Genomic DNA, 25,742 nt, shown 5'->3' with positions numbered 1-25,742 from the left:
TTGAATTCTTAACTGAATCGAGAGTGCTTCAACAGAGCCACCGAAGCGTGAGAATTTTGACGTCATTGATGACGCCCTGTTGTAAGCGTCTACATATTCATGCTGTAGATCGCTCAATCGGAGATTCACTTCACTGGGGTAGGTGGTGTGATATGCGCTTTGTATAATTTATACACTGACTTCATATTTCGATTTAGTCTCGTTTTATTATAAAATAAGAGTACAACTTTATTTACAGAAGTAACATATTTAAATCTATCCACCTTTACCGTTACAGCTCATCATAGTTACCTTCGCCATTTTCTGTAGCCACCTGGTGCAGCAACGAGTTGTGCCGAGCTCCACACGTGTCACATCGAACACTTTTGTCGCAAGCCCGGGCCAGATGATGGCCATTGAAACAACTCGAACACAACAGATAACGTTGCACCAGCTTCCTACGTTCGGCGACCTTCATCTCGAGAAACTGGGGACAAAATCGCAACAAATGAGGTGCGTAACAAAGAAAGCAATGAACAATTGGCTGGTTGGAGAGAATTTTGGTTTCACAGCGTTCGGCAAATGTTTTCGACTTGCGATCAATATAAATCGAATTTTTCATTGTATCCAAAAGAGTTGATTTTATATTGGTCCAATTGCATAATTTATTCGAGGATTTAAATTTGGATGCCAAATTTCGAGGCAATTTGTCTCTAATAATGCGACCGACCAGCAGATCAGCCAATGGATCCAGATGATAGTTGAGTAAATGGAAGCCATCAATGGCATTTTGGAGGAGTTCCAGAAAGTTTTGAATCTGTTGATCGTTGGGAAGTTCCGGTAAAAAATGCACAATGTACAACTCATTCAGAAAAATATAAATCAGTTTACAATCGTTCTCGGCACGAAATGTTTCCCACAGCTCGATAAATGAGAATTCCGAACGCTTAGTTCCTATATCCGCAGTTGTTTTGCTTAACAATATTTCCTTCCTTTGACAGTTAGACAGCGATGAATTGTGTACGATATGTTTTTCGAACAGACTTCGAAACTCGAACCACTTGTTCACATTTCCATCGAAACTGGGTACATTGCTAGCGATTTCAGGCAGACGAACGGTTCCATTTGCCAAATCTTTTTCCATCCACCGTATCAACGTTTTCTGAGCTAGCTTCAGTTTCAGTTCGATCCTGTCGGTCGTTTGTCGAAATGCGATAGTTTCCTTCACATTTCCTTCCTTCGAGATAGCGGTCAGCAAATCCGCGCTCTTGATTCGTAGTTGGGAAGTTCGATTAAAAAGTTTTTGGAAACTGCTCAGTTGAAAATCCGACCGGGTCAAATCATTTACCAGAGCAAGGAGTTTGTGAGCATCCGCTTCTACACTCGACATGCACCGACTGAAAGCTAGAATTGTGAACTCCACTTCAGTTGCCATTGCACCACCAAATATCACGTCTTAAAAACTTTTACTGATTGATAATGAAGCTTACTGATTGCAATCAATGCAGACCGTTTACTACCGTGTTTATCACAATGCATACGACGACAATTTGGTAATCTTTAGCTGTATTGATAATCTTTTTTGTCAGTTGTTTTTGTCAGGTTTGCTTACTCACACGAACAAATAAACAGCTGTTCTTGAATGTAGAATGCAGGATAGAAAAAGACCACTAGATTAGCACAGCAGAGAGTATTGTTGTTTTCAAGGTTGAGTTTCAAATCACGTTCGATGAAAAACATTTCTCTCCGGGTACATAGCCCATACTCGCATATCAGTCCCATATTGAAAATCAACAAGTTGAATAGGGTAAGGGCTCCCTATTTCATCTCATCTCCAAATTCCATCTCATTCCTTCACCTCATAACTTTGAACATTAATCATATGTTTAAACGTACCTGAACAAAACTGTGGAACGTTTTAAAACATTTATTCTAGGTTTTGCCACACTTTCCAATTGAAAAAAATAGTTTAAAAACCTTCAACGATCGCTTTTTTTCATTTAAAATAAACTCATTTTTTGATTTGTTAACCACTTCCGTCTGAAGTTTTATAATTCATCATGTTTCTGTATATTTACTAATCGATTCGTCTCAAAACATGATCACTATTTCACATAATTACACAACTATTCAATGTTGGATGACTTTATAGTTATTAATGTTCACTTTCCACTTGTTTATTCAACGATTAAAGACTTCTGAAATTACCTGATAAGCAATAAAAGCAATGAAAAATATTAGATGAAAATTTGCACTTAATTCACTTGATTGCGCTTTGTTTTCATCTCATTTCGTATCGCAAGGTTGCCAAGTTTTCTCATAATGTTAATTGAAAAAATTATTTTTTTCTTTAAATTATCATCAACAAGTATTTTTTGGTATCCGTGACATTAGTTTAATTATATCATTGATATTTATATATAAATAAAACTGTTTCGGATTCTAATATTACCAAATAGAGCGTGTTAAATACTAATCAAATAACCATTATGGCAAATCTAGTAGCACTAGTTTCTTTCCGCTATACGTCACCATAAAACTGTTAAATGTGTGTGTTTCATCGGCTGTGCATGCCAGATATTTCCATAGAAAATATGTATCTGTTCTTTCTGTTTTCACTAATAAAATGAATCAAATTCAAATTCAAATTGGTCTTAAATTTTAATATAAATGTTTATCAGTGTTCATCATCAAACATTTGCACAAAAGATTTCCATTTTTAGATGTGATTTGTCCGTTGATTAATAAACTTTTAAAGAAGTACTGCAATCAAATACTAATAGATACTCAGAGAGAAAAGTCTAAAGTTTTACTTCTCACTTTTTATGAACCTTTATGAATTTTATGAATCTGTATTAAATTTAGAAAATCTGTAATCTGATTTAACGAACGCGAACGCAAAAAATCTATACAATACAGATAATTCAGGCCCTTTTTAAGTAAAATTCTGACATTTTGAACCTGAGAGTGTAATAGTGCAATATTTTAGTTTTGATTGCTGTCGCCATTGCTAATTTATGGGATGAATAAAGGACCAACGATAGGATGAATATAAAACCTTTGAGATAAAATTAGCAGCACAGTAGTGAACATATCAGAAGTGTTTTTAGCGGATTTTTTATTTCTTATTTTAATTTCCAAGGAATGTGAATCAATTCCCAATGTGGAGCAAGGCGAATTAAGCAGAAATATGAAAAAATCGTAGTGATTTTGATGGCTGAATCAAGTTTTTAAGGTAACGTCCTTACAAATGAGATGAAATAGGGTGCCCTTACCCTACATATTTCGGTAATAATTCGCTTTTTTAAATGATACTATTGAATCACATAAATGAATAACATTATGAACATTTCATCTGGAATGAAATATTGAACCTTCTGTCATTCGTTTATATAAAATCTGGTACGCAATAAGATGGGCCACATATGCGAGTACATTTGTTATGGAACTCTCTCGCTCATGGAAAAATTTCATGTTTGATTTTCCATTCGTGTGAAACTTTTAATCGTTCGATATAATTAAGTTTATGATATCATGTCAGCTCTTGATGCAATTGTATGGTGTAGACTCTTCCACGAAAGACAGCACAAACAGTGATTTTGTAGGCTTCAATGTCGCCAACATCCGAGATAAATATTCCGGAATCTCTCGTTCGAGATAATAGTATTATTGGTATTATCATAATACCAATTTGAAATATTCGCATACATCTACATCTGATTTTGGTCAAAGTTATGGCAAAGAGCCGAATCTTTTCCTAAAGTTGTTGCTTCGGAGGATGAAATTGTGAGTACAAATGGTCGCGTTCATAGGCAGATAAAGATTATTTTCCCCTAGTTTTTTTTTATTTCCAGACAAAATGGAACCAGATCCTTTGAAATCATTTGAAGAAAATTGCGTTGCATTCGAATTAACAACAGAAATACTATCTACAACGACCTTGAAATTCTTGCCACTGCGGTATGCAACATGTTTCTCAGGTCTTCAAAAAATATCGATTTTCGTCAAGTTATATGCATTTTTCATGATCCTTCCTTGTTAATGACACTAGCTACGCTCCCTCCCCCCGTAAAAATAAGTTTATGACCATCTTTTTTTTATCAAGGTGGAATGCATTTTACGCACGGAGTTTGGGACTCTCCACAGGACTACCCAACCTACGTTTACTGGAGCGCACAGGCGAGCTGTTGGCCATCAATCGTGAGAGTGCCGCGATCGCTATTGATGCGCGCTTGCAGGCGTATTCAACGTGCTTACTGAAACTGAGTTTGTCGTCAAGCATCACACCCAATTGCTCCAGTGATCTCTTGAAGGGGATCACGCAATCTCCGGCATGTACCAACGCCTCTTGTTCAGATTTGCGGTTGTTTACCACCATCACTTGTGTTTTGTGGTGCGCGAGTTGCAGCTTCCTGCCAAGCAGATTGAGTGTGATGTACTGTGTGATGTACCCGACTATCTTGACACCCAGAGGGAGCCTCAACCTCAGTACTCCATCGTACATTATTATGCGTTTCCTCCAATTGTTAAAATATTTTTGGATAAATTGTCAGAAAAGTCAATGACAGAATGTAAACAAAACGCGTTTTCAACCGTTGAGGTTTCTATTTAACACGTATTGTGGTGGTGATACGAAATCAGTGATTGAGAATGGTGCTCGATGGAAATATTGGAAAACCTGGTGTCAGAGTACTTTGGTGACTATTCAGTGAAGTAAGAGTCTGTAGTAGACTTAGAATTCACGTAATGTAAGGGCAATTTCTGCTTTAGACAATCAATTATTGTGGCCAATTCTATTTTTCTAGGATTGTATATTGCCCCCCTGATTTAATAAATTCAAAACCTTTTTCAATCCGTATATCGGAATAATTATATTTGATTTGTATCTACTATCTTAAAGTTTGATAAAAGGAGACTTGCTCCGACCCTTATGTTTAATAGAAAATCGAGCCAAAGAACTGAATTGAAATGTATGACGACGCTTTTTAAAGAAAAAAAAACTCATACCTAATCAGTAGAATGAAAAATGATTAAAATTTGACAAGAAAGTTTTCATTCTACCATGGATCTACTGCATACTCTTGGAATAGATCAAATCTGAGTTTTTTCTTTTTACAAGCGTATTTTTCCAGGATTGCTATGGAGATGGAAACCAACAAATCTCTGTAACTATATTGCAATGCAGAACTTGATCATCTGCATACTTCGCTGCAGATTTTTAGTGTACAAGTCAATCATGTTCTTACTATCAATCAATTTTATTGTAAATAAAAATATTATTTTAAATAATCGAGGAAATTTATTTTAAAATCATTACTTTTACAGACAATAAATAACAAAAATAAATCTAAGCGCTGGACGTTTTTGATTTATCCAAATTTAACGTTTCTGGCTGCTTAAATGGTTTTCAACAGTAATATAAATTGCATTTGAATGGAAACGGAAAAGTCATGTATCTCACAGCAAACGATATTTTATATGAAATTGATACTTTCAATTTTAAAGTTTTCTTACATTTTCTTATATTAATAAACCATTGTATTTTTCATTTGACCAACTAATTCCACAGCGGAAATAAGTGATTCTCAATCGGAACTATTCGGTTAAAGACAATTTATTGTATTTTGATGACAAAATATAATTTTCACTGTGCGATATGTTTTCCTTATGTTGGTTTCTGCTGCTAAATGGTCAATATATTCAGACTTGATTCTTTTCCGAAAAATTGTTGAGGGGAAAAATTAAGCTTTTAATTATTACGATACTTAACAACCTACACACTTCATTGTAAAAAGTTTGGGTACAACTCATTGAATACACTGACGAAAATTAGTACGATAACTCAACCGACTCCAGCATAGTTTATACAGAATATTGAAATGTCCACTTATGTTAAATGGAAAAGTTTCAATGAATATGTAACAATAAATCTTATGGTTTCTCTGCAACATTGTCTCAAGGGGTCTAAGTGGTATATGTGAAAACCTTGCTCTCGGCATCTTAAAACTAAAGCAGAGTGCCTCATTAAATATATTATTTTTACTACCAAGGAGTGGGAAGGTAAGTTTCTTGAGACATTATCAACTATTCAACCAATTGTCTTTCAGTTATTTTAGTCAAGGGCAAGAAGCCAGAAGTAACTATCTTTGATCTGCAAACATACGACCAATGTTGCGACATGTTTTACAGTTCACTAACATTTCAAACGTAACTGACAGTCATATAATATATGAATGGTAATCACACATATAAGAAGTAAAACTCACTGAATATTGATCATATGATCATGCAGATTGTTCTATCATTCAACAGTCGGAATTCTTAGTTATTTATCGCATTGAATGAAATTTCATTCAAAATGCGGCTGGCGTTTTCTTTAAGTGCAGTTCGTAGCAACTTAAACAGTGTTGCGCAAGAAGATTATTTTAATAATTTTCAAGGGGTTGCTATATTTGTGGTAACTGGCGGTAAATCGCTCAAGAACATTTTTTTCCACTGTTTTAGCTGTAACTTCTTCATTTTTCAAAGGCACGGATGGGATAGCCATTAATCTGTAGGTTTTAATAACAGCTTTAAGATAAAAATTATCAAAAAAAATCAAACACTGTTTTTTTATTTAACTTTTTCGAATTATTTTGTAATTATTGAGAAAAAAAATCAAAATTTTTTTTCAGTATATATATTTTTAGAATGCTCAATCGATTCCCTACAACTTCTTCCAGAACGCCATTTTTGTACAATTAACGGTTTTCGAGTTACAACGATTTGAAAAAGACAATTTTTGTGAAATGCAAAAATACATAGGCCCTTTTTAAAAATCAGTCGTGAGTCGGATTGACCTCTCCATCGGTTCAAAACTTATGGTTTGCCATACTGAAGCCATGTGCAAAGTTTCATCCAAATCGAAGAAGGTCGATTCTGATTTTGTCACTTTTTCGTCTACTCATTCCTGGAATTGCTCTATACCAGCTGAAACGCGCCTGATGGTTTGTTTGTTAGAAAGGTGCGTCTTACTCATTTCAGACCTTCAGGGAGAAACACAAAGCTTTCCCCGCGTGACTCAGGTTGGCAATCCACTCCATCATCCAGTCATTCACTTGTAAGATACCCTGATGAACAACCTGCCCCTCCCCGTTGTCGATTATATCGACAATTATAATTGTGCATAATACAATATAATATAAAAAAATATAATATAATACAATAGAATATAATATATCACATCCTATTACAATTCAAAACAACCTAATATGATATAATTCAATAAACATAAGACAATATAATATAATATAATATAACTCAATATAGCATGACCCTGTATTATGGTCCGCCATGTAACTTTTTTTTTAAACGTGCAATTGTGGAATATAATTTCATTCAAATGGCTGCCTCGGCTGGCCTTGCAGTACGCCATACGGTCGTTCCAGTTTTTTTTGTACATTTTCGATTGTATGGAGCTTTATTCCAGCTATGGCTGCACGAATGTTGTCCTTCAAGGCTTGAATTGTCTCTGGCTTGTCCACATAACACTTATCTTTGACTGCCCGCCAAAGATAATAGTCTAACGGCGTCAAATCACAGCTCCGAGGCGGCCAAACGACATCCGAATTTCAACTGATAAGAAGAAGCAATCGCTAATCATGGCGCGGTAGCGCTAGCCATTGATACCATGATTTTCAAAGTAAAACTGCACTATTTTCACGCGTTCCTCAAGCGTATACACAAACATTTTCGTTCAGCGGAAGGATAAAACTAAGTTTCTGTCGAATCAGAAGTGACATTAAGGTTACTAATGTCGAAATAACCGCTAGTTAAAAAAAGTTAGATGGCCGACCCTGTATAATATAACTGCAGAGAACAGACATCCAAACTAGTACAAACTTTTTTAAAATGCCGTGTAAAGCATACAAGTGAAAATCCGTTGAAAATCACCGTTGCACACGACTTTGCTCGCATGAATGTCTGTTGGATATCTGTTTTCTGTGATATAACATGATATAAAATAATGTTATATAATATAACATGATGTAATCTAATACAGGTCTGTTCAAAAAGTTCCCGGATTTTTTTAATTGCGCGCGTCTGGAGAGTCCGGTGGTCAAAATTTTCTTTATTGTGTTGGTACATATGTCTCTAATGGATGGTGAAATTTTCAGCTGTATTCATTGTTTACATTCTGTCTTGTAGCGGCTGGTGTAGACGTGTTTTTTGACGATTTTATTAATTTTTAGTTTGACGTAAAGCCGCCATGACTAAGTTCAGGTTTTGCAATGACTGAGCGGAAATATATATTGGAGAAGTTAAGTGAAAGAAAAACTAACAGAAAAGATGAATTTTTTTGGAAAAAGATACGCTCAGAGACAGGACTCGAACCTGCGTTCTTATGCATTCCGTGCATACGCGCTACCATTTCGCCACTCTGATCTTGCTTTAGTCACACTAAAACTCACAGACACAGTAGCAACGTACATCGAACATGGTCTATATCCTGGCCGTCACCCGACCGATACCCTATATCCAAACATCTTCTCTGTCCATCAAACACTAGTCCTCTCGCTTTATACCTATTTCTCCGATCAAGCATTGAGCAGGAGAGTGTATTTATAATCGCTTGTCACCTTCTTTAAAAATGGTAGCGCGTATGCACGGAATGCATAAGAACGCAGGTTCGAGTCCTGTCTCTGAGCGTATCTTTTTCCAAAAAAAATCATCTTTTCTGTTAGTTTTTCTTTCACTTGGCTTCTCCAATATATATTTCCGCTCAGTGTTTTTTGAGCTCGGCGATTTTTGTCTTGGTGACGTGCTTCCACGTGGACGATTGTGCTTTTGTTTCGACATCATACCCGTACACCCATGTGTCATCACCAGTTATGACCCTTTCAAGTAAATTTGGATCGTCGTTGACGTCGTTTAACAGCTCCTGAGCGATGGTAATGCGTTTGTTTTTTTTTATCAAAATTCAGCAGTTTTGGAACGAATTTTGCTGCCACTCGTTTCATGCCCAAAACATTTGAAAAAATATGATGGCATGAGCCAACTGATATGCCAACTTCATCAGCAACTTCTCTAATAGTGATTCGGCGATCATCCATAATCATTTTTTCCACTTTTCCCACATTTTCATCGATTATTGACGTGCTGGGTCGACCGGAGCGTTCGTCGTCTTCAACGTCTTTGCGGCCATCTTGGAAACGCTTATACCACTCGTAAACACTTGTTTTTTTCATAGCAGACTCACCGTAGGCTCTCTGTAACATTTCGCACACTTGGTTACACTTTATTTCATTTTTCACGCAAAATTTAATACAAATTCTTCAATTCTTCCATTGTTTAAACTAACAAAAATCGCCGAGCTCAAAAAAACACGTCTACACCAGCCGCTACAAGACAGAATGTAAACAATGAATACAGCTGAAAATTTCACCATACATTAGGGACATATGTACCAACACAATAAAAAAAAATATTGACCACCGGACTCTCCAGACGCGCGCAATTAAAAAATTCCGGGAACTTTTTGAATATTCTAGCAATATACTATAATATAATATAATATAATATAATATAATATAATATAATATAATATAATATAATATAATATAATATAATATAATATAATATAATATAATATAATATAATATAATATGATATAACGCCATGCAGTATAATATCATACAACAGAATATAACATAACAAAATATAATATAAGAGGTATGAGATAGGAGGACTTAATTATCTCACCATTTGACCAGCCGGAAATGATTTTCCTTGTATGCAAAAACCTCTTTTTGCGAAGTAGGCTCACGGGCAAAATTCCGATTCTAGAAATAAGCAAAACAAGTCATGATTTGGGGAAAATAGTACATTTTCATGTTATGATAATACACCATGATTTAAAGTTCTCGGATCATGATCCATTTGGACTGATTTCGTTGCAATTTAAGCGTAACGCACTTCATGGGTATAACTTTAGGCGTGTTTCTGCTACGATGGTAATCTTTGCAACATAAATTCTGGCATTACGTTTGAAATATGTCGATATGAATTAAATGAAATGGTGTGAAGAACGTATTATTTTACGCGATTGTAACTAATGTTTCAAATGATGTACATTTGAATAGCAAAACAGAATAACGTGTTCACTTGCGTTCATTTTTCCAGTTTTTGATTTTGTGTTTCAGAATTTGAACACTTCAACGAACTGCATGGAAAAACACGTTTGATTCAAACCTCTTAAAATAAAACTCCATGTCGAAATCTTGCAAATACCGCAGATTTGATTGATTTTTCCTTTTATTTTTTCAAAACATCGTTTGCAAAATCGCCATATTTAAAATATTTAGGTGAATCATTACAGCTTGTGTTGTTATATCTATGAAAGAAATTAATCAAATTGGTTGAACAAAAAAAATCTTATTTTCGTTAGATGGTGTTCCAAATTCACAGTCGAATTTATTTTTCGGTTTACGCTAGCTCTAGGAATATAATTCTAACAACAACAGTTACAACAAATATGTAAGAATGCATTCAGATATAATGATACAAAATGTAACGTAGATGTTTGCCTAATGAAAAGCATAGCCGTGCTTAGTCTTTAATAATGTCAATTTTCTGTTTATTATCTTTATGTTGTCAATTTATCAGAAGGTGGATAAAACAACACAATTATGAAATGAATATGCCTCAGGATCAAGTAAACATTTTTAATAGTTCTTGCTGTTCAATGGCTTAGAGCAAATTCAGCAGCTGAAAGATTCATATGGGTGGTCTATAATGTAAATGAAACTGAAACAAACGTATCCCCAGCAATCCGTTTTAGTTTTATACATTGCCGTTCTATTTTTTCTATATGTGAAACACAGATAAAACGCTGCTGGGGCTGCCAGTTTATTTTGTTATAATTTCTAGATTCAAATTTTAAAACTGACATAAACATAACTAGAACACTCCTGAATATGCCCTTGCCATTAATCTATCAAGCAATCCAACACATCACTTGAGACAGAGGGTTCAAAGTGATATCCGGGTAGAAAATTGGAGTTACGAGCTTTGAAAGAAATACAGTCCTCAAGTAATGCATTTTCGGACCATGATTAATTTTCATTGGAGAAGACTTATTGCTCACGATTTCATGGGAAGTTAAAATGATTGATTTCATGATTTTCTAATCATGAAAGCAGTAACGGATTTCTTTCCGTGTTGTAAAAAAGTTTACGTTTTCTGGGATTTGGTTCGTAAAAAAAATTACCTTATTTGGGATTTTGTTCGTAAAAGGAGTTACGTAAAAAGAGGTAACGTAAAAAAGTTTACGTAAACGAAGGTTTGGGTGTATTTACTAATTTTTCTGTGGAATTTTGACAGTTGCTGAATCGTCAGCTAACAGTGTTTGCTGGATGTATTTGCTTACAGCGAATTTCAGGAAAATTTTGCTGAAGTTTGCCAAGCTGAAATTCAGCTGATATTTTATCAACTGTAAAAATTTCACTGAAAAATTAGTAAACAATTATTTTCTGAACATTTCAGTGAATCAATGACAGCATTTTAAATAAAACTCAATAATTACGACGTAACTAATTTAACTCTTTGGTTTTCATTGCTTATTAATGCATTGACAGCACTCAATCTTTTACTGAATTAGTTACAGTAAATCATTTTCCTGAAACAAAATATGAAAATTTGGCGAAACTAATCAAATAACTATAGCCCAGTACGCATAATTTGGTCATTAATAATGATTAAACAATTGCCGTGATATTGTGGCCTAGTTCATAGTCATAATTTTGTGGCACTGTCCGAACTAACTCGGAAAACGAAATTCCAAATCTCATTTTCAAAATTAGAACAAGTCGTAGGCGATCTACCGAACTGGTTATTGGACACACGTAAAAAACGGCGAAGATTTTCTCCTTTACTCAATCGAGTCTGTGAAAAAGCGTATTTTCTTCAGCCACTGACTCGCATTAAAATAGCAAATATTTCGTCGGTTGGTGCACGGTTCGGATTTTTCGCAATGTGGATAGACTTTTCGAAAAATCGGCTTACCCGCATATATCAGTGTGCGTGTGCGAACACGCACTAAGGGGAAAATTCGTCACCCACACAAACGCGAACCTGGGGAAAATCGTACTTGGGGTAGCTGCTCGGTCAGCTAAGAATAATTTTCGTGGCCACTTCGGTTCGATGACGTCATGGCGGAAAAATCGGGATTCACCACCGGACTACAGGCGGAGATCCTTCGGGTCTCCCGTTCCGAGCGATGGATGCTGGTTTCGTATGTGTTGGTAGTATCCGCACAGAGCTAGGGTCCGTCGGGTGTTTTAACGTATTGCGCTACTCAGTGCTATCGTGTTTTTAGTCTAGCGAGGATTTGAGTAAAAGCGCTCAGGTTGGTTGTTTTTTTTGGTAAAAATTTCGATATAAGGTATTTTTTATGGCTTCGTACAAAAATTGTTTAAATGGATTAGGTCAAAGCATAAGTTTTCTTCAAATGTGGTAAAAGAAATGTGACTTTGAGTGCGAATCTATTTAAAGTAAAAAACCAGTTCCAAAATGTAAAAGATTCCAGATTTTTGATAGTGATTAATGTGGAACGACTGAAAAAATAATCATGTCAATGGTCGGTAGAATAGATACAGATTGAGTTCCTCTAAACTTTGTACATGGTAAATTTTGTGCAAATAGTTTGAAAAGCTTGAATGACCAGCAATCTGGATGATCTTTCACTCATGCGATTAGATAATGAATGTGTTGTAATTGCGGTGCGGAATGTACAAAAATAGTATCGAGACGGAAAATAATTATAAAACGACTAAAACATCCTAGTCGTGGTTGAGCAATGAACGTTGGGGCAGTAGAAAAAAAAAAGTTAGCAAAACGTTGGGTGGTGGGTGTTGGGAAAACCTTGTGTCTGTGTGCTAGTGTAGTGGTGCGTGAATGACGAATACGAATTCCACCGTCAACGCCTCGGACAGTCATCATCGTGCATGTTTCTGCGCAGATATGTCGCAAGGAGCTGCGCATACACATCTGTTTAATGTTAGTCCCACTCAGGAGTTCGATGTCTACTTATGGACCGGCGGCACAGGCGTACAAATTCCGACATTCTGCTATGCGCTTACTGAGCTCGTGTTCTAATTTTAGGAATACGAGCGGTGCGCAAACCGAATGGCGAATGTGTTCCGATCGAGGTCATCGCAGGAAAAGTCGAAATCCACCTCAGATAACCTGATAAATACAAACAATTTCACAGAAACACTAGCACACTCTCACAGCACGCACACACACACACACGCAAGCGCCAACACAAATCACCAAATGATGTGTGGGTAGCGAAACTTGAATGTTTATCCATTCCGATTTTTTTCGGATTGTGTGAAGATGAATCAAATTGCCTCGAACACCTACGCATGTTTTAGTCACTTTTCAGTGATAATTATAGAACATTTCGGCTGGAAAATTTCCCGCACGATGACACGTTGATGACACCTGCTGACACTGGCTTCTTGGGGTGGGGCGCCACTCGGTTTCAATTAATTGTCCGCGCTACTCTGGTTGGCGTTTGTCCTTGCGGGCCCATCACTAGAAAAGCAACAAGTTATTCCATGCCAAAAGGGATTTATGTTGGAATGGGCCTAGAACGACATTCGTCGGAATGTGGCAGGCACTAACAATGCACCAATTTTTATCGCTTCTTGCGGATTCTGTTTTCGGTTGGTTACCAGTAAAAGTCTTCGTTCGTAATGATAAATTACTACCTTGATCAAAAAGTTTCCGGGATTTATTCAGAAAATTTAAAAATCAAGATTATCCATCAAAATCGATATTGTCTCTTTCAAAATACTTCCCATCGACTGCAACACACTTATGTCAGCGCTTGATCTAATTCTCGAAACATTTTTTATATTCAGTTTTCAATATGGCCATCAGAGCCATCTGCGATTTTTCCATAATCTCATCTCGGGTGCTGGAACGCGTTCCACGGAGCGATCTCTTGAGTCGCCCGAATAAGAAACAGTCGCAGGGAGCCAAATCAGGTGAATTTGGTGGTTCTCGTTTTGTTTTTTAGCCAAATGTTCACGGATAACGGTGGCATTGTGTGACGGAACGCGTTTCAGCACCCGAGATGAGATTATGGCAAAATCTCAGATGGATCTGATGGCCATATTGAAAACTGAATATAAAAAAATGTTTCGAGGATTAGATCAAGCGCTGGCATAAGTGTGTTGCAGTCGATGAGGAGTTTGAAAGGAACAATATCGATTTTAATGAGTAATCTCGTATTTTCAATTTTATGAATAAATTCCGGGAACTTTTTGATCAAGGTAGTTTAGAAGTCCATTATCCTTTTCGAACTGAGAAGATGATGAAAACAAGGTTACTTAACGTATTGAGTACTAAATCGATTTGCAAATCTTTATTCAAAAATAAGAGAGTGGTTTATGAAAATCGGATTGTTTGTTCAATATATGAAATTAAGCTTTCATGAAAACATTTCCATAGTCGGATAATTAAAACTAGTCCTCACCAGGGCCACCTAAAGTAAGAGAGTACTGGGGGGAATCCCCCCGGGCTCGATTATATTTAGGGAGGGCGGGAATTCAAAACATAAAAAATGATTTCATTCCTCATTGTAAAACAGAATACGGCTTTGGAGTGGCATTATGTATCTCAATTCGACTAAAATTTTATCAAATCGACCATATTTCGACAAAAAAAGAATCTTTATTGAAATCGATAGAACTTTATTGAAATCTTTATTGGAATCGATAGAATGATCAATATAATTTAATGTTTAAAGATGATTTCATGCCAATGTTGGCTGCGGTTCCGCTTTAGATGGCCCATCACACATCAAATAGTAATTTTTTTGGGATGCATTTGTAGCTCTTGCAATGCTTCTGGCTGGTCTTCACTCCAGATGCGGGAATTTTGCTTGTTGACGTATTCAATCAACCAGAAATGAGCTTCGTCGATGAACGCTATTTTTCAATAAAAATAAGCCATCTTCCTCCAACTTTGCCAGCGCCCATCCACGATTAAGTTATGGACCAAACGACGATTCATGATTTAATTACAGACCAAAATGAACAAGTTTGACAATGACACAAGATACGATTCACGCGTGATCTGTCGAAAACAGTGTTGCCAAAAATTTACCATCAAAAACATCACCCTTTATTAATGGGAATAAGTGTCCAGTAACAGTCAAACTTTTAGAATCAATAGGCGGAAACCGTTGCTCGAAAGAATCGAATTATTCTTTTCTTTTTTTTTACGTCGATTTTAACTTCTTTTCAACTACTTTCTTGTACTTAGGTACTGTGGCATTAAAGTTCTTCATAATCTTTATCAAGCAATTGATGAATCCAGTCAACATTTCTGTGATTTCTGCGCTGCCCAAATGGTGAGCTAAGAACAGGATGATAAGAACCAAAAAATGAAAAAAATTGTCACTCATTTTTCTCAGAGATGGCGTGACCGTTTTCACAAATTCAGATTGAAAACAAATGCTCTTTTGGTCACATAGCTTGCTATTGAATTTTATCTTTATCCGATTTCCGGTTTCGGAATAACAAGGAAATATGGGCAAAACTCTGAGAAAATGCGCGCTCAATTTTCTCGGAAACTTCTTAACCGATTTTTACAATCTAAGATGCAAAAAAAAAAGTTCTAGGAATTCTTAGCAAAAGTCCCCGAAAAGTTGATCCAGGTCTGACTTTCGGTTCCGGTATTACAACGCAATAAGTCAAAATTTATTAATTTCATGAGGATTTTGAAAAATGATGGCGAAACTAGACGCAAATTTTCATAAAATTTACTGGTAAATTCAGGCTGATCTTGTTAGTTAGTGGATATATAAATCTAGTTCTCGGTTTCCGCTTCCTTGCGCACCGATAATAATGAAGAAAAGTTCTAAAAACGGAACTCACTTCGATTTCTCAGCAACGGTAGAATAGATTTTCACAAATCATGATTCAAATTGAAGCTCTCAGTGCCTTAAAAGATACTGTGCAATTTGATCCAGATCCGAGTTCCGGTTCCGAAATTATAGGGCGATGAGTGTCAAAACCTTCAAACCGTCATACAAAATGATGCAAAACCGGTACGCATCGGTACGTACTGTTACGGAATAATAAAACACTACCGTCTAGCATACAGCGTGCTTTGTTCAATTTTTTATAGATTCAGGGTTGTCACATTACATTGCATTACATTAGCTTACATTAACTAAACATAATACGTAGCTTATACGCAAAGAAAGTTTGAAAAAAAATCGTGACAGAATCTTTTAGTGATGTTTTCGAAAATATAAGTCATATGAGAAAAGCATCATTACACCTCTAGTTGGATTAAAAAAGGTTTTTCTTTCTCATGAATCATGCAAAAAAATGGTTTTGAACTCGACCATTGTGGTATCAGTCATTTTTTGCCGCATGTTTAATTTTTATAAATGGAGAAACCGTAAAATGAAATATACTATATATTTTTTATTATTTAAAAGAAGAAATCTTATTACAAATCAAGAAATTGATTAGTTTTTATGATTAGATTTAGAGATTGATAAATTATGATCGAAAATGTATTTATTCGTTTATTTGTGCACTGCGAAAAACTCATAGCTCGCATCGTATTTGACTGAGTATTTTGCGAAAAAAAAACAAACAGCAAAACACAAAAAAACGAGAGTTACGTTCCATAAGGTGAAATCAACTGACCCGTATTGCGCAGACACATCTGTTTAATGTTTAATATTTTTTTAACATTTAACATTAGCTCACTCTTTTGCGAAATGGAAACTCTTGAAAAACCTCAGCAATCAACTCCTGCTTCTCTAGGGGGGACGTTATGAATTAGTCGATGCCTTTCAAGCAGCCCACCTGGGTTTGATCCCCGAGCCCGCACATAGGGTCAGAAAGCTTTTCTAGCCAGAAGGAGCGAATGACCTTGAGATTAAAAACTCTATAAGTGAAACAAAAGAAATCCTGCTCTCAAAGAAGAAAGCCAAACATTTTTTACAAACGGTGAAACAGCTCAAAAACTTGCTCAGTAGTTTGAGAGTGTCCACAATTTTAATTTGAATGTTGTAAATCATGTTGCAAATGAAGTTTCACTAGACATGACCTTATTGCAACAATACTTCTTTTGCAAGATGACATTACTGAGACGAATTTTAATGAAATTATGTCAATCATCTGGAAACTTTAAAATATGAAGGCTCCTGGTAATGATGGAATTTCCAATTTTCTTATGAAAAATCGTCTAGAAGTTACGACGAGACTCTTGGTTAAAACTTTTAACTTGTGTTTTTCATTAGTTTACTTCGCTAAGAGATGGAAAAAACCCTAAAGTAATTCCTATCCTCAAAACCGATAAAAACCCAGCAGAAACTTCCAGTTATCGACGAATTAATTTATTTTTTTCTATTAGTAAACCTTTTGAACAAATTACTCACTTATAAACAGAAATATTATTTGTAGAGAAAATTATAAATGTATAAACAAATTTTCAGGCCAGTCATGCTTTATGCAATACCAATTTTGTCAAGTTGTTGTAATAACCTATTCATCTATATAATAGGCCTGAAAAGTCACCACTTGTGGCTGAACATCCAAATATTTATTTAAAAAAAACTACAACAAATTACAGATTAGAAAAGCAACAAGTATTTTTGTTAATTCACTTCTGGAATGAAGGAACTAAAAGAACTAACGTTTACAGGAGAATCTATCCATAATAATTATTCAAATAGGCGAACAAAAATCTTTCAAATATTAAAAAAAACAGCTGTCAGTGCTATCAAATGCACTTAACACAGCACGTTTCCACCATGGTTTTGGATGTAGTAAATCTGTCAAATACACAGAAAAAAAAGAAGGTGTCTCTCTTTCCATTGTTGTCATAACACAAAATGGCAAAACCACACAACAGCGAGAGCTTCGTTCAATATGCTAAAACTGTTGGCATCTTCATTCGAAGCCAAACCCAATCCAGTTTCACCCCAACTGCTGTCAAATGCACATGGATTTGACAGCAGTCAGAGTCGGAAAATGACAGTAGCAAATCGCATCCAACTTTGAATGTAGTCGATGAAGCTTAACAGTTGGGTGAGCATAACTTACTATCGAGTAGAAATAATCTACTTTTACTACTTTTTTTTTACTTAGAGTAACTTTGTCTAAAATAAGGTTACTAAACAAAACTCCGGAATTGGGTGGAACGTACACACGATTTGGTAGTAGTTCCGTGTCTGATTGGCTGAAAAGGGATGAGAGCTGCCAGAGCTAAAAATGTCCAAATATCGGATAAATCATTTACGTATGAATAAAAGTTGATATAGTATCATAATTTACATTCATCTCTCTTGGAAAAGCAAGTTCCTTTTCGTAGCGGAATAATGATAATAGACGAATCTTTCTCGTTCCATAAACAGCATTTGCTAAAAATGAATTTATTTTTTTTGTTTATCAATATCATTCTGCACTATTTTGTTTGGGAAGGAAAAGAAAAACGCAACTATGTAAAAACATAATCGATGCCTCTAACTGACAATTAACTTATTCAACAGAATCCTACTACTGAGTGGAAATGTTTAATGACATAAACTTTAAAATTTCGCGTGCAATTTTTCCTCTAATATGCTTGCAAACAGTAGAATCATTTAAAAGACAACTTGATTGATTGATTGTGGTTTTTAAGGTTCCGTTTATTAACCTAATTTTGGGTGAAGTTATATTAAAGACCGGAAGCGATATTTGACAGCAATTGCTCCTGTAAAAAAAGTGCAATTAGCAATCATTCTTTTCTATGAATATTTATTAATTGTCAATAATCTGTTTTTCGTGGGCTTCATGAAAGTTTTGTGCGGACGCAAACTTTTTCTAATTGAACTAATTGTAACCCAGCCCCTTCCAGATGTCGTATTCCATCCTTGATCAACTCTGTCGAGTATAACACTCGTGCTTTTGCTTTGGCAGATATGTTTTTGGCTTGTTAATTCAACGGGGTGTCACTGTAAGTGGGTCTGTGGTCGATATTCCCAACATCTTCACGATATTTCTGATGAAAAGGTTAAAAACACCGGACACTATTCTATTGCTCGTTGTGGCATACTGGTTTCGGATTTTTCCTGATTCTGGCTTCCAAGCAGCCTTCAGATGTGTTTAAACACTCTTGAATAAAGTTTTTTGGTCATTTGTCCAAGTTTGTAAGGGAAACATTGGAAATTACTTCACGTTTCGCCTTCGACTCATCAGCGCTTAAAGCAACGGCGAAAACACGAAGAAATAGAAACAAAATATGTGCTTTTTGCACAAACCAACAAAATCTCATTTGTTCATTGGAAATTAATTAAGGTTCGAGCCTAATTTTGATACAAAATTTGGCTCACCTGGAAAACATTTTGATAACTTTGTAATTTGTAAGTGATAATCGCAAAATAAAGGTAACAATTCGAACGTACAAATATTTGAAAAGCATGAAATTCGACAAATTTCGGACGATCATCAACTACTATCAACGTGGCCTCGAATTCATCTTATTGAATTCAACTTTGAAACAAGTTCAAAACTTGGTTTGGCATGAAGCAATTTGACATTTCTCAAGATTGCTGCAAGGTTGTAATTTATTATGTTATTTTAAGTATTTTTTCTTGAGACAATTTTCCGTGTTTAGACAGTTTTCCTTCGTTCTTGGATGGAATGATTTATCCTAGGTTCGAAGCGCGAGCCACACGTTCTGTCAGGGAACGCCACCGCAAGCACAATAATGGGGAACGTCAACAAATTAATTTGTATGTAACTCTCACGGAGACACTTATATATCTCGAATGAAATACGGCAATACGGCTTATGATGAAGTGACAGTTTTTTTTTACTTTTTCTTTCGATTATTGTGACACGATTATAAAGAATTTTATAGTACTGACCGAAAGTCGAATGTTTCGGGTAATTTTTGAATAGTTAGAACTTAATGGTAAACGTGGAAACCGTTTAGGAATTGATAGACAAGGAAGCTAACTAAAACAATGTCTAATAAAAGATACAACCTCAATGTTACAGAACGACAAGTAAGAAGTGACGGACGGTGACGTTTCGTTTGACGTTGACGGAAATTGAAGTATCGCCAGAATCGTACTTTAGTGTTAAGTATCTACCGTATTTTTTCAACACGAGTGTCTCCAAAACAGCACAACAATTTAGCTAAGAAATACCAACATCCGTGTTTTCTTATTACCTTTAGCTAAGGTGTTTATAGTTTTTCCAACGTACGCACAACGTTCCCATGTCCAAAAAACGCTTCCTGATACGCCTACTATGTCTGATAGCTACTGCTGTCTACACTGTCATTCTAAACGGTTTGGTGATTATGTTTGTCAGTGTCTGACAGGCCCCGCTTATTTGGTTCAGACAACTCATGCGACCTGGTTCAAAGTTACGCATTTAGTACTTTACTATTATTACTTGGGTTCCCAACAGGAAAATCCAAATTGAGTTTGCTTTTGGTTGAATGGAGACCTTCTGAACAGTTGTATTATATCACAAAAGGATAAATTGTTTGATTACTCAACGGGAGCTCTTCTGAACTAACAATAGGTGGTACATTTTATAATAGAATGGTAATATTTGGTTGCATACCTCTTAATAACACGAATGAAGTTGTATATTGCTAGTTGTTTGCAAATTTTTCAATATTTGCGTAGAAATAATCATCTGAACATGATTTTTAAGCCATATTATTTTGAGCAAAAGAATGAATTAATTATTAATACAAATATTTTATGCATCAATATTGATCACCCCAGGGAATCCAATACAAATCGAAAACAACATCACCGTTGCACCAACTCCTGACGGATGTGGTTACTAATTCAATATTGTTTAATAGTTTGCGTTTAGTATGCACCAGAATGTGAATGGCACATTGCCGCGAATATAAATCATCGAAAATCCGAATCGACAGTAGTGATTTCAAAAGATTTTTTCGTTTATTTAATAGTACAAATAGATATCAGCATTAAAAGTAAACTCGGAGTGGAAGAAAATCGATATAAATGTGATTACTACTATTTTTTTCAGTGTGAGCATGGAAAATCTTCAGAAATGTTTGAAATTGGGCAAGGTTAGGTTTTTTCGGACCAACATTTTTTTAAACAGAAATCAGTTTAATGTTGATTTCTCGAGTACTAGGATGTTTAGCGATCGAGTACCATTTATTTTGAATACTTTATTTGTTATTTTCGGGCATTTGAAAAATGTTATTGAACCAAGTAAAACGTTCCATTCTAAATCAATGTTAATTTCCCACAATAATCAACATTACCACTTCAAAGTTAGAACTTTTTCTGCCACTTCTACTATGATTTTTCAAATCAATTTGCTCGTTTTGATAAGAAATCGTTAAAAAGATTAAATAATTAAAAAATTTCGTACCGATTTGACAGATCTTGCTGGAAGTATCATGTCTAAACAAGAAGTGCTTCTACATTTCATTTTGACGTCATTGTGCCGAAATGTCATAACTTATTTAGCGCAGAGAGCTGCCATTTATACAGATTTATTTGTATTATACAAAGTTTTACACGCGCACGCTGATTTTATATAGAATAAAGATATACACAGATTTCACAAAAAGAAAAAAAGGGAAAAAACAAAAACGAATTGACATTTTTTGTTACCCTTTCAGTTGGTCCTACTCGAATTGAGTGTATTGTTCTAGTATTTAAACATTCTTAAAGAAGCGCTACGACTGAATTTCTAGTTACTGCTTCAAACAATCCATTTAGCAGTAAAACGTGTCAGCTGTCAGATATGTAATTCAATCCCCATTGATAAATTTTATTGCTTTCTTAAAAACATCTATAAGGTTCTGAATTAAGTATTCAAACTAGACAACAGCAAATTCTACCCATTATCACTCAACTAATCGCATTTTTTCGAACTCTTCCTCCAGCAACAACCCGTTGGTCAATTTTTCGCGGAGAGGCCGGTGTAACCAGAAAATCCATCCACCATGGACGCGATCAAGAAGAAGATGCAGGCGATGAAGCTTGAGAAGGACAATGCTCAAGACAAAGCCGATACCTGCGAGAACCAGGCTAAGGAGGCCAATCTCCGCGCCGACAAGATCATGGAGGAGGTCGCTGAGCTGACCAAGCGTCTGACTCAGGTCACCACCGATCACGAAACGTTCAAGTCCTCTCTGGAACAGGCCAACAAGGATCTGGAAGAGAAGGAGAAGAACCTCACATCCACCGAGGCCAACGTTGCCGCACTGACCCGTAAAGTCCAACAGGTTGAAGAGGATTTGGAAAAGTCCGAGGAGCGGTCGGGTGCTGCTCTGTCCAAGCTGTTGGAGGCTACTCAGTCTGCTGATGAAAACAATCGGTAGGTGTCATTCGTTTCGTTCAGGAAAATCTGCTAACGTTTCAAAACTTTGTTTTACAGTATGTGCAAAGTATTGGAGAACCGTTCTCAGCAGGATGAGGAGCGTATGGATCAACTGTCCAATCAGCTCAAGGAAGCCCGTATGCTCGCTGAGGATGCTGACGGCAAGTCTGATGAAGTGTCCCGTAAGCTGGCCTTCGTTGAAGACGAGCTTGAAGTCGCTGAAGATCGTGTCAAATCCGGTGAAGCCAAGATCATGGAGCTGGAAGAAGAGTTGAAGGTTTGATTTGTCGAACTTGGCACCAAAACAGAGACGTTAAAATGTTGAATATGATTCGAACAGGTCGTCGGTAACTCGCTCAAATCCCTGGAAGTTTCGGAGGATAAGGCCAACCAGAGAGTCGAAGAGTTCAAGCGCCAGCTGAAGTCGCTCACCATCAAGCTGAAGGAGGCCGAAACTCGTGCCGAAAATGCCGAGAAGAACGTCAAGAAACTCCAGAAGGAGGTCGACAGACTAGAAGGTAAGTTGAGGGAGTGGGGACTCGGAGACTGGTTTCACCTTCTGACTGAGTTACTAGGTTCTGTGGTAACTCAAGCAGTGTGTCCAGTCTTCGATTTCGGAATCGTCAATAACCAACACCTAGAAGACGATAATAATAATAACCGTAACTTTGTAGATTGGTGTAGCGCTCACTTATCCACACTACCACAACAAATAATACTATCTTTGGCTATTATTATCAGTTATTAGCTTTCGGCACTTCAATCTTATCAATGTGTTTGCTCCACACGCCGCCTTTGAGTACTCTAACATGGATGTTTGAGTGATTAATTTTTTTGGGGGTTTCAAAGGATACTCAGAGTACGAGTTTGACTCTGAGATTTTCGGGGAATTCCTAGTTTAAAGTATAAATATTCGGTTAGAACTTTCAATTTTGATTATTATTCCCTCGAGGGTATCAAAAGTAAAATTTCACACAAGAAATATTCTCTGGCTTTGTACATAAGAGCATTAATTCAGAAGATGCGTTGAAATTCGTTCGCGACAAAGCGGCCTTCATCACACGGATCAATACACTCTACTTCAGAAACTATCTTCGCATACTACGATCAGCACATCAATTTCGCCAACAACGCCAACTGCGACCGATGCAGAACTACTTTTAAACCTTTTTCTACCACCTCTTTCCAGACAAACTGATGAACGAGAAGGAAAAGTACAAAGCGATCTGCGACGATTTGGATTCCACATTCGCCGAACTTACCGGATACTAATTTCTCAAGAAGCAGCTATTACCACTACTATTACTGCTACTACTGCTACTAGAACTACTACACTACCAGTTTGCCCTGTTTATATACCACAGCAAAAAAAAAAGACAGCTTTACTCCACACGATTCGGATCGTTCCATCTCCTTCTGTTTATCTCTCTCGTTCGCACATCCGCAAGGGGATCCAATGCGGACGAATGTGTGTTCCCGGTGTCATCCTTTGGAGCCGATACGATCATCCTGTACCGGTTCCATTGTTTTCTACTGTTTCATGTGATCTATGTTGCCGATGAGAATCAGATGTTGTAACTTTAAATTTTAGACGGAAGATGGTTTCATATTGTTGTTTAGGTAGCTACAAGGTTTTGTACATTGATTTAGTTTAAGTTTTTGTTCCCGTTTTCGTGATCGTTTTTGTTTGTTATATGAGAAGTTTGTTGATCAAGTTCGATACTTCATGTGTACATGCTGTCATCCGTCCAAATCATGGGATTTTACTGAATTTAAGGTTTTTGTTCTGGCCACGCCACGCCATTGTGTGCTCCATTCCAAACCGTCCTGAAACCGACGTCACTGTGCTGTTCGTTTTGACTTTAAACATTGAGCTTGTCTGTGATCGAGAACGAGAGATTGCGGAAAATGACATCATCATCTAAATATAGTTTAAAATCACTTAAAGACTCTTTCGGACAAGCTCATGTTGAAGTGTTGCAACAATCGTCCATTCCAAAGTACCTGTCAGTGCCTCACCAATAAAGATCTTTCTGTAAACAATGGATCACTACATTCTGTTCACATTCTCTGGGCTTTGATTCCAAGCAATAATGCGATAAATGTTACCCGTACGTCAAATAAGATTCGTGTGTTATTGTGCTTTTGTTATAAGTTTGCGATTTTTGTTTTGTGCCCACCTTGTGCTAACACTTTTTTTCAGGATGTTGGAAAATGGCTACCGCCCAAGGAAATACTTTACATGTGAAACTGTTTCGTGTTTATTTTCATAGGAATCCTAATAGCGGAAATCCGTTCGAAAAGTCGCTGCTTGTACATGAATTGTTGTGTTGACATATTGCCAATTTTTAATGTCGTATTTCGGCATTGTTCCATTTTCCGTTTCGCAGACGAACTGGGCACCAACAAGGACCGGTACAAGTCTCTGGCCGACGAGATGGATTCCACCTTTGCCGAGTTGGCTGGCTACTAAGGAGTTCCGGGTTTCACACCTCTTCACCGTACCAGCTGTGAAAAACAATAACTAAGAAAAAAAACAACAGATTATATATGTGTACACTTTTCCCATGGTCCCGTTGTGAGGTGGATCATATATTTCACATCCGAACCGAATTGTGCCTCTCCCCTACCACAACTGAGAGATCAACGAAACAAGAGATATTCAACGTCATCGAAGATTCGAATAGAGAATTCATGTTTTATCATAGAAAAGTATTAGCGATTAATTTACGGAATTATTTGCTTAGTAAGTAAGAAATCATCATTCTTCGCCATAAAAAGAGGAAGGAAACGTATTGTTGTTGTTGCAGCCATCAAAGAACAGTTCATGATCAGAGAGATTTTTTTTTATATTCTATTGCTACTATTAAATATAGGTTATATTGTAACGAAAATAAGTGGATACCCCTGTTGTTGGAAGATTTTCAAAGAATAACAACTGACGCAAGCGCATGTTGGTGTTGCAATTAAATAAGAATCAAACGCAATCTTCGTAACATTTGAAGCAGATAAAAAAAATTGTATTACTTCTGTCACTTAATAATGAAAATCTGAAAACTCCCGCTTCGGAAACTAAAACCACACTCGATGGAAACTGCTGTCTGTGCTCCGATTCGGTTCGCGTGTATGTTATGCATGCGAGACTCGAGTTTGAATGTCGGGAGCTCTATTTCTCTATTTTTAGATGAAATTGAATTGAAATCTATATACTGTAATGCTAAGTTTTGATTTATTTTGTATAATAAAAGTTAAACTATTGCTAAGGTATAGTTGATCGTTCCGGGTTGAAATATCCAAATTAGGTTTTGCTGTTGATTTTTGTCTGTTTTTGGATAGCTAGATTTTCATTTGAATTTTGGGTGTTACTTCTGCTGAAAG

At 36.3% G+C, this 25,742-nt stretch overlaps 1 protein-coding gene across 2 annotated transcripts; it reads left to right on the top strand.

Annotated features, from left to right (window-relative positions):
* Positions 1-12,223: 12,223 nt before the first annotated feature.
* LOC131428111 (tropomyosin-1) lies at positions 12,224-24,874 on the top strand. 2 transcript variants are annotated; one of them, XR_009229342.1, is made up of 6 exons: positions 12,224-12,364; positions 21,928-22,361; positions 22,422-22,641; positions 22,705-22,882; positions 23,554-23,984; positions 24,755-24,874. XR_009229342.1 is itself a non-coding variant. In XM_058591780.1 (5 exons), exons 2-5 carry the CDS (start codon positions 21,988-21,990, stop codon positions 24,835-24,837), a joined length of 855 nt encoding a protein of 284 aa, XP_058447763.1. In that variant the 5' UTR covers positions 12,224-12,364; positions 21,928-21,987; the 3' UTR covers positions 24,838-24,874. The 2 variants fall into 2 exon arrangements, 1 of the variants encoding a protein (XP_058447763.1); XM_058591780.1 differs by lacking the exon at positions 23,554-23,984.
* The last annotated feature ends 868 nt before the right edge of the window (positions 24,875-25,742 follow it).

The sequence above is a fragment of the Malaya genurostris genome, chromosome 2 (assembly GCF_030247185.1).
Source record: "Malaya genurostris strain Urasoe2022 chromosome 2, Malgen_1.1, whole genome shotgun sequence".
Classification (NCBI taxonomy): Eukaryota; Metazoa; Arthropoda; class Insecta; order Diptera; family Culicidae; genus Malaya; species Malaya genurostris.
This window is presented reverse-complemented; position numbering and strand designations above follow the sequence as displayed.